The 9,877-nt window shown below is 38.6% G+C and overlaps 1 protein-coding gene across 1 annotated transcript; it reads right to left on the bottom strand.

The window, feature by feature from the left end:
• Nucleotides 1–2,187: 2,187 nt before the first annotated feature.
• SHISA8 (shisa family member 8) lies at nt 2,188–9,874 on the bottom strand (the record flags this gene model as incomplete). Its single annotated transcript, XM_010146991.1, has 2 exons — nt 2,188–2,315; nt 9,429–9,874. Coding segments are annotated over 2 exons (574 nt in total), but the record flags the coding sequence as incomplete, so codon positions are not given.
• Between the last annotated feature and the right edge of the window lie 3 nt (nt 9,875–9,877).

The raw sequence follows: 9,877 nt of genomic DNA, 5'->3' as shown, positions 1-9,877 counted from the left end.
GCATGTGAAGCAGTCTTGGGACTGCCCCTATTCATTACCCAGTAGATTACATAGCTCCAAAGTAGCAGTAGTGCTTCTGTGTTATAAATTGCAATAGTGCAAGAGCTGTTTCACATATCATTCTTCCATCTGTGCCAGAGGGCCAAATTCTGAGACACAGGTGGTATGGATGTCTGCGGTCATCATAAGCCACAATCCTAAGGCTCTATTAAATGTGCCTTTTTTTTTTTCTTCCTTGATGCAGTAAATATGTGGCTCTGAGTTGAATTTATATGCAAGAGTTTATAGAAGTAAGGCTTAAGTCTGAATTCTAATCCAAACAACGAGTTTAAAGACCTGCTGTGTTATGTCGTATATTGTAGAATACAAAGACTTTTAAGCAAAATATCTCAGTGTGATGACTACAAAAATCTAGATACAATCAAGGCAGTAAGCAGCTTTTTACTTTCTGTCTCCTTCATTAACTGGGATTCTGAATAAACATTTCACATATGAGAGAAAATAAGGGTTATACCCTAACTTCATTATCTTTTGCCACCTTTCGTCTTGAAAACATGGTCACAGGAAGGATCAGAGATCAGTGAAGAGCTAATAAACAGAGCAAAAGGACATATAGTGCATATTCCCACCTTCCTTAAACCTTCAAAAGTTCACCACCTCAGCTCCAGAGGGGCTAGAGCACCTCTGACTGAGTAAGAAGCATAAGTTCCCCTCCAGAAGCCATGTGTTTTTATACAATTAGGGATGTAATGCTGCAGTATGTATGTACTTCCCTCTCTGCAGTGAAGAACTGCACAGGCCCAGGTGGAAGTACTTTACTGGAGAGCAGTGCAGACAGATTAGATGTCACACTTCACTATACGTGGTATCCTTATTAGAGGTCACAGCTTTAATTCTCTCCTATTACTCTAAAACCATGCACATAAGAAATCGCAGTCAGCCTCTACCACAAGTATCAGGGGTGCATGAAGCATATGAAACTGCTCTTTCTGCCATTGTTTTTACACCTTTCCCCCGAAAGCAAGAGGTAAAATCTCACAATAACTGTACAGTGCAGTCCAAATAAAACTCAATCTTTGTCTAAATATAGGCAAATCTTCTGCTTTCTACAGTTACAGAAAGATAAGGAAAAGACTAGTGCATACACTCTAAAAATGTTTCCAAATCCACATACCAATGCAGTAAAAGCATATATTTGCAGTAAAATGCACATCTGCATTGATCAACAGCACAGAATAAAGCCATCCACTGCCTAACAATCTAAACCTTCCTAAATGATACCCTTTTCTTTTATAAATATACTGAGGTTGAATTCGTAAATACATTATCTATAATTTGTATGCATGTATACTTACATATAAATAAGATATTGATGAATATAAAATACATACATATATGTGCAAATTAAAATTGCAGTGGTACTGTTCATCACAAAAAGAAAATGCATTTGAGCATGAGAAAGATCCATACTGTGGTCTGATACAAGAGTGAGAAATAAGCTGACTGGGACTTCAGAACCACTTGAAATGTCACCATATTTCATTTGAAACTCCAAAGTGCACTTTTTCTTGCCTTCAATAACATAAACATGTAATAGCATATACAGAATAAAAAATTTATTTAAAACTTAAAATAATAATCTTCCTCTCACCTTTCCCTTAGAGAAAAAAAAAAAAAAAGAAAAGAAACTAAAAGTGAAAACCACCTACAACTCCATGCTCTCCTGGAAAGTATTTAACTATTTTACCAGTGGAGATGATGTAAGTGCTTAATGAGGCCACTTTCTTATTGGATGTTACAGCCCTATGAAACATCTTGCTAAATCTTGCTGTAAGCTTAACTGCTTGTATTTTGATGTAACAAAACATAGAATAAGGCACAGCTCGATGAGCTGAGCAAAAACACCAGGTAGGAGGAGACAAAGACAAAAACCTAATATTAGTCAACCAAAACAACTAGTGTAAAATAAATATAATAACTAATTTCTCTATTCAAAATTGCTTTCTCTAAGTTTTGCACTATTTGCACTATGAAATCCTAAATATTTTTAATTCTGAAATAAAGAATATTTCTAATTTGCAAGAACCCATGTACTGTCGATCCTCATTTGACATCCAGCAATACTGGTTTCACAATGCTCATTTGAGTGCCAGCTTTCCAGATATTGAGAATTATAATGCAACTTACGTAAATTATTTGGAGGAGGTCTCGTCTCCATGTTTTCATAATGTTGCACGTGTACTACAATGTTTAGATCTCTTTCCATATGGTCTGTTGTACAAGGACCTTGAGGTCGCATAACATCAGCAAGAGCTCTGAAAACCAAACAAAATCAAAATGAAGTTGTAGCAAACTCGGTAAGGCATTACAAATATATTCCAAGGGGTTTTAGTTTGAGAAGCAGTCTGTCATAAAGGCTGCTGGAGAATCCATCTCCATTCATAGCAAAATCAGGGAATCAGATTCATTGTGAGACTTTGCACCTAAGGCTCTTTTTAGGTTGTCTTAGACAGTGTGTTAGAAGTAGTACACAGAAACACGTTAAGTTCTTTAGCTGCCTTGGCTTTGTAAGAACGTTGTTCAAGCATTTCAGACTCAAAGAGCAACACTGCCGTCTTGGTTAAGCTGGGCACCTCAGCACCTAGAACCTGTCTATAGCTTTCACAAACTAGTTACCTTCACACCTAGATTACCAGCAGGGCCTGTCAAACCAAATTCTCACACATGCATTAGCTCAGAGCACCACACAACACAAGTGGTCTTGGCCATTTTCATTCAGAAGTGTCACCAAAGTTGAAAGGTCACCTGATTTTCATGTAGAACTCCAGTAGGCATAGCATTCTTCATGATCAGGGATTTGAGCTTTTCCCATCTGGAAGGGGAGATCAAACATGTATTTTCTAACTTCTGTGAGTGTCCTAGTCATTAAGATGGAGCAAAGCCTGCACAGAAACACTCTTGCAGCTTTGAAGCCAGTTCAGAAACAGGATGAAAGCTTTATGCTAGCAAAGAGGGAGCAAGCAAAAGGATTCCTAACAGTTAGGCCAGGCCCAAACTGATGCTGGTTGTGGACATTTTCTGCAGAGCTGCAGGCAGTAACTGTATCTGAAAGAGAGACAGATCCATCCTGCCCTGGTGTATTTCCTAAGGACTGGTTTCACTGGCGAGTATCCTGCCGAGTGTAAGTCCATTTTTAGGTGTACAGCTAACCAAGCACACAGACCTGCACCAGCCATGTGGATCCAGAGGTGGTGACTAAGTTTAGGCTCTGAAATTCTCAGCGTGGCAACATCTAACTCTGTCTGTGGAGTTTCACCACTGACTTCTGTAGGAGCAGGATTAGCCCTCAGGTATAAGCTACCTGCTGAGCTACTGTGCTGTACAATATAATTGGCCCACCTGCAGAAGCTGTTGCCTTAGGCAAAAGAAAGCTGTGGTGTGTGTTACCAGTGTCTTTAGGGTTCAAGGAAAGTGCTTTCTATGCAGGTCACTGCATCACGGACCATTATGTGCCTTCTTTTTCGTTTACCACTTTTAATTTTTAGATCCCTTGAGCTATTTTTTAAGGGTATGGATGCATTTTCTGGGCACTGTGCCCAGTTTAGTTTAATTTTCTGCAGAATTATATACAGTGTCCCAGATACTGTATCAAGAAAGACTAGTTTATAAACTAATAAATAAAAATAAGCACATTCACTGGTGAAAGCCATGGCAAGTATCATCTAGCTCCTCCACTGTCCTTCTGTGACATGATGATTTCTCAATCAAGAAGCACTATACTTTTAAGTATGAAAAAGTAGCTTCATTTAAGCTACAGAAAGGAATCCTGAGCTGGATCTTGCTTTCAGGTTGCAGGAACATCATTTTGGAATGCAGCTGAGCAATACTGATGTTTCATTGTGTTTACGGCTAGCATTATGTTTATTAAAATATTAGGTACAGCTGTGATCAACATGTTACAGAATGCTCTGTTGATGCTGTAAAAGGTCAGAAGACAGTAACCAAATGATTAATAGTATTAGAGCAATGCTCCCATTTGAAGCAGTGCTTATACAGCACAAATAGCAGAGCTGGCCTACATAGCAGAAAAATAAAAATTCAATAGAAGAGATCTCACAAAGGTATGTAGAAAATGATGCAAAAGGAGAGCATTATATGCAAAACATAGTTTAAAATAAGTAAGGACCAAAACCATTAATATCTAGCCAATGTATGCAGATATGTCTCTATACAAAGGAAATCATTGACATCAATATTAAGTCTAATTCCAGAAGCAGCTGGTCATATTTCTGGGAAGGGAAGAAATGCAAATGAAATTTCCTAACTCCAATGTGGGAGTTAAAACTCTGAGATCTCGTAATACATGGATTAGTATTTCCCAACTTTGTGAGAGACGGTTTTCAGAAATGCTTTCCTCATTGGCCTTAATCTGATGGTAAATATTGTTCACTGTAGACTTTAAATAACACCCTGTATGATAGCAGATTAACTAGTGCCTGTCTGTGAAAATGCCAACTAAGTTTTCTACCATTTTAGGGTGGATTTTTTCAAAGAGATTTTAAGGAATTAGCTGTCCAACTATATTAAGAATAAAAGAACTACTCACCATCAAGTTCTATTTTTAACAACACAGCACCTATGTTTACACTGTGTTAGTCAAAGTTGTACAATCTTCTCAGGGCAGAATAGCTCATGTAACAAGAGCTTGTCCTTATCTTCCAGTGATGTCAGAGAGAGTTAAAAATGTATCAGGGAACTACAAACGAAATGCTGTACCTGCATTTTGTTCTTTTAGGGGTTTTCCCATATAATTAAATGGATAAAGGGAGGTTTGTGCCCCAGTACATGGCAAAGTCTTTGAACAGATGTTTATTTTTAAAAATTCCACATAGGCCAACAGGCTGTTATAATACCATTGTGCTTGTCTCACCTAAATATCATCCTACAGGTTTTTTCCATTATCTGAAGAAATTGTCAGAGTGGGTCCCATTGAAAAATTATATACACAGTGGGTATTTATCTACAGCTTTGCTATATTGAATGATTTTTCTTAAGGAAATGCAAAATACACGAGAACCTTTTAATCAGATAACGATATCATTAGGTCCTGTGTATTGATATTGATTGCAGTATTACAAAAGTGCAGAAATGTTACCTACACAGGAGTTCACGGCCCACAGCTGTCCAAGTATCACAAAACTTCAGCATTTATCTTGCCATAAGATTTTTCTCTTTGGATACCTAATGTTATTTTCGGGTGTTATAAAGCATGTGGAGCCAGGCATTTCCCTTATGGGCACAAGCTTGAAGAAACTGAAACACAGGTTATTTCATGAAAGGTCACTTATCATATTTTGCCTCCAAAACTAGGTCAAAACCCATAAGGGAAATAATTTCACACACAAGATTCAGGATTTTTGGCAAGTCAGACTATTTTTGGCCCCAGGTATATGCCTTTTGAACAATCAACAAAAGACTACTCATGAGCTCAGCACATTGTGAAGGAAGAAAGATGATCTCAGATGGTTCATAATATTTGGAAAGCTGCTAACACACTGTCAGAAGCACTGCTTCAAAAAACAGGAGCTGTAGCGTACAAGCATGATTGTAAATATTGCCTTTTTGGTTCTTGGTTTGTTTGCACATTCTCCACAAGGATTAGGGAAGAAGACAAAGGTGTGGTTTTATTTACACAAAAGTCTTTTCCATGAAACAGAATTAAAGGTTTTCCCTTTTCTACTCCTTTTCGAGAGAGAAGATGGAGCCTGGAAGCCCCATTGATGTAGTCTTAAGAAGCAAGAACATGCTGCCCTCGTATGCCTGCAGAGCTTCTAGATCTGCTTCAGTAGGCACATCAGTTCTGTTTCCTTTTAGGCACAATATTGACACATTGATTCCTTTGCCATATCTGATAACAGACCATCTTATTCCCTTATTGTCTTAGAAAGCAGGAGTGTAAAGGAGGAGTTACTCTATTTGGATACTACTATCACGGATTAGTTCTTGGACACTGTAGCTGAAAGGAGTATTTATCTCCTTTTAATGTCAGGTTACAAATTTTAAAATTAGGAGAATGATGTAAACAAAGTATTATTATACGATATCTAAAGTAAAATATGCCATTTAGAGTTAATACAGCACTCCCCTCCCCATTTCCATCTTTCAAATTTACAGTACCATGCCAACAGTAAGAGTGTTTTACTGAAAAGCACTGATCTAACAAGAAAGAAAATGTCAACAGTGCCACACTTGGCCTTTTTTCTCAAAACAAAAGGAAGTAACAAGCTCTCTAAAAAAAGACAAATTTTGATTCTTTTTTCCTAAATGGACTTCCCAATAGAGATTTTTTTCCTATGGATTGTTTTCACTAAATAGATACATTTTCCTGATACTTTTTCATTGTCAAATATTTCAGGTAAACTCAGTGAAATTAATGGAGTGTTCTTGGTTTCATTTGGTATAGCAGTAAACAAAATCTAATGAAAGGCAAGTGTACAGAAACTATGTTTGCCAAGCCTGTGAAGTTTCCTTTATTAACATTGTACCACTCTTACACACACCAGTGTCTGTCTTCAACAGCAGATCCACTGACTGCAAGATGAAATAATGCAAGGAATTAATAATCTTGGCACAGTTTATATCCTATTTATAAGCAAGACAATGTTCCTATTCCCATGTGTCAGGTCTCTGTTCATATTTTAAAATATTTTTAGAAATATATGTTACAATAGTTGTATTCTGTTCACTTTTTTAAAAAATTAGCTCTCATAAAAAAAGATCAGGTTACATTATACAGTCTGTTTTGATAAGCAGTACCATCCCTTCCATAGGGGAATTTGTTCGTAGGAATTAAGAGAATTCAGTTGTTTCATGTAGCCATTGGCTAGGGAAGGGGAAAGAGACACTGTTAGCTAAGGAAGTAGATGACAAATCAGACTCCGTGTGTTCCTTGCTGCCAGCCAAAATGGAGTAACACTTAGTACTTTTGGCTTGGCCTACCTAACTCTTTCAGTACTTTTGCTTATTAATAAGGTTCAGTACAGAAAAATAACATAAAACGTGTTTTGTTTTGTTTTTTTAATATGGTAGTGACGAGTGTTATAAAAGAAGGTAAAGATGAATATAGGATACATATTATTTTAATTGTTTGTCCTATTAACTGTTTAAACAGATGAATTATTTATGTCTTAAGCATTGCAGCCTTTCTTTCCCAGAACATTAGTAGTGTAAAATGAGCTAGGATGCAATATTTTAGTTAAACACATTTGAGGACAAAAAGGTTACTTCAATTCTTCACTTGATGAACAAATTTTTAGATTGCCGAAGCAATTTACAAACCTAATTCCTTTTCAGATCAATGGTAAGCCCACCCCACAGCTGTAATAGGAGTGTGAGAACTACTTTTTTTTTTTCACTGCTTTTTCAGAACATGACTAGCTATTATGTGTACTGAGTGGGTGACTGTTTTTCCATGTGATCATGACTTTCCAAGTTTCTATATAATCCTGACTTGAACATTTTCATGGCAAGAAAAGTACAACATCTCAGATCCTGTTAAGTAATCAGGGTAACAGACAACCTTTTCTAAGAACCACTTCAGAAACCTAATCTTTATACATACATGACTAAAGGATTTCAGAATGATTTTCCAATCCCCTATAATTCTATTTCCATAAACGAAGAATATCCTTTCAGAATACTTCACACCTGTACTTCAGATAGGTCCTATTTCTACTGGTAAAAATATTTGCTATTTAAGTCATATATAAGCAAGGATGGCTATAACTTCACTCCATCCTGGTTTTTGTAACTCTTACAAGCCCTGCCCTTTTGCCTGCATCAGGACACTACAGAAAGAGGCTGAAGCAAGGGAGAGCTTTTTTCCAAGCAAGCTCTGTAGTTTGAGAGTAAGATTTTAAAAATAAATTGGGACCTATGTATTCTTTTTCTCAATTTAGTAGTTGAGCATATTCAAGGATTATTATACCTTCCTCAGCAAAAAACATCTTTGCAGAAGTATCACTAACACACAATGTTAAGTTGACTAAAATTTCTGCAGTGTGCTTTGTTCTTCAGTAGTAAAAGCGTATCCATATCAGCCAGTTTATAAATAGCAAATAATTGCTGGTGAACTGGTGATGCATTTTCAGGAGTGTTTTTGTGGCTTTCTTTGTTCAATTCAGGATAAGCAGATAATCAAAAAGTCATGCAGAAACTTCAGTTAAAAATAAGGCTCCAGGTGTTGAGTTGATCTCTTGGACTGCCTTTCAAAGGATGACTCTTCATCCATGCTTTAAAGAGTGTGAACTACACTATTACCAATCAGGGCAAGAAGTATCTTTTTGCCACACTTTGTCCAGTAGAAGGTATTGTCTTAATTGCGTTTCATCACTGAAGTTGCCCAATATGCTGGAATCTATTTAGACTCTTTAATGGAGCTGTTTGCCTTTTTTAATGCCTTTCCCCCATCTGCTTTACTTTCATGTGCCTGGGATTAGCATAAAGAATCAGACAGACTGCAAACTTGACAAATGTGTTATGCCTTGATTTTGAACTGCTGTGACAATCTGGGTTTGGAATGTGTTGCTAAAGCCACTGGGCTCTGTCCTGAGTTGCCCACCTGCCTATCCACCACTAGGCAGCCAGAATCTGGAGTAGACAGTACACAGCATGCCTAACTCTAGGTGGGGGAGGTTCTCTTTGATATAACTCAGCCATTACACTGTGGATACGGAGTAAAACACACACATATATGGATGAGACAAGACTTTCATATTCCATTTTTTACCTCTCAGCAGTAACTGAAAAAAAATGTTAAGAAATTCTATAATAGCCTTTCTTTTTTGTGCCTCACTCTTCCCTTCCACCCTGGCTCATTTTCACAGCTTAGAAATTTTACAAATAGCTCACACACTTGCAAGGGCTGGGGGAGTAGGGAAGGTCCTGCCAAAACCATTTTGCAGCTGGAGAGGGAGGGTGAGATGACATTTGTTTACATCCTTCTGTTGAGAAGCAAAAACATTTTCCGAGCTTTGAAGCAGTTGATAGAGGGAACCCATCAGGCTTTCTATAATTCAGTGTTGCTGGTTTCAGGATTTTTTTGTTTTCCTATTCATGCACAGTATATCTGGAAACACTTGCTGGATCTTGCTGGGGAGAGGGTCAGACACTGCAGATAAAAATGGACTGTGCAGACTCCACAATTATTTCTAGTCTTCCTCAATATGCATGTACTTTGATAACCTGGGCTTGGGGAACCACAGCAGCCCTGCTCTCTAAAGTTGGTCTCTCTTGGTTGCCTTGCAGGGGAATGCAGCCTGCCTGGCAGGAGTTGTTTGTTTAGCAGGAACACATGGGCTCCTCATGAGGGGGGCAGGGAGGGAGACAGGGGGGGGAAGGGGACCCTGCTGCCTGGCACTCAACCTTACCTGGACATGTGCTCCCGCTGGGGTCTGTGTGCCTTCTCCAGCCCTAGTTTGGTGAAGATCCCCACCAGCACCATGATTGCCACAACCCCACAGATGATGTAGACAATGAGGTTGGTTTTATCCCTGGTAGGGTCGTGCAGAGGGTCATCTATGCGGGAAGGAGGCTTCCCAGTGTTCATCCACAACGGTGTCTCATAGTTTGTGCAGGTGCTTTGATCCAGCCTTGTCTTCTTGAACTTGCAGCAAAACCTGAAGCCACAAGTGCCGCAGCAGAAGATGAACTCCCCCGAGCTGCAGTTAAAGGGGGGGTCCCACTGCCCCATCACATCAAAGTAGCCCCTGCAGAAGTCCGGGGTGGGAGGTGGCTCAGAGGGGTCTAGCTGTTCCCCAAGGCTGGAGTGGTTTCCTCCTGAGAGCACCACGAAGCTCCCCAGCTGCTGGCCAGCTTT

This window comes from Eurypyga helias, unplaced genomic scaffold, assembly GCF_000690775.1.
Source record: "Eurypyga helias isolate BGI_N326 unplaced genomic scaffold, ASM69077v1 scaffold43662, whole genome shotgun sequence".
Taxonomy (NCBI): Eukaryota; Metazoa; Chordata; class Aves; order Eurypygiformes; family Eurypygidae; genus Eurypyga; species Eurypyga helias.
Note: the sequence above shows the minus strand (reverse complement) of the source record. Positions and strands in the feature narration are given on the sequence as shown.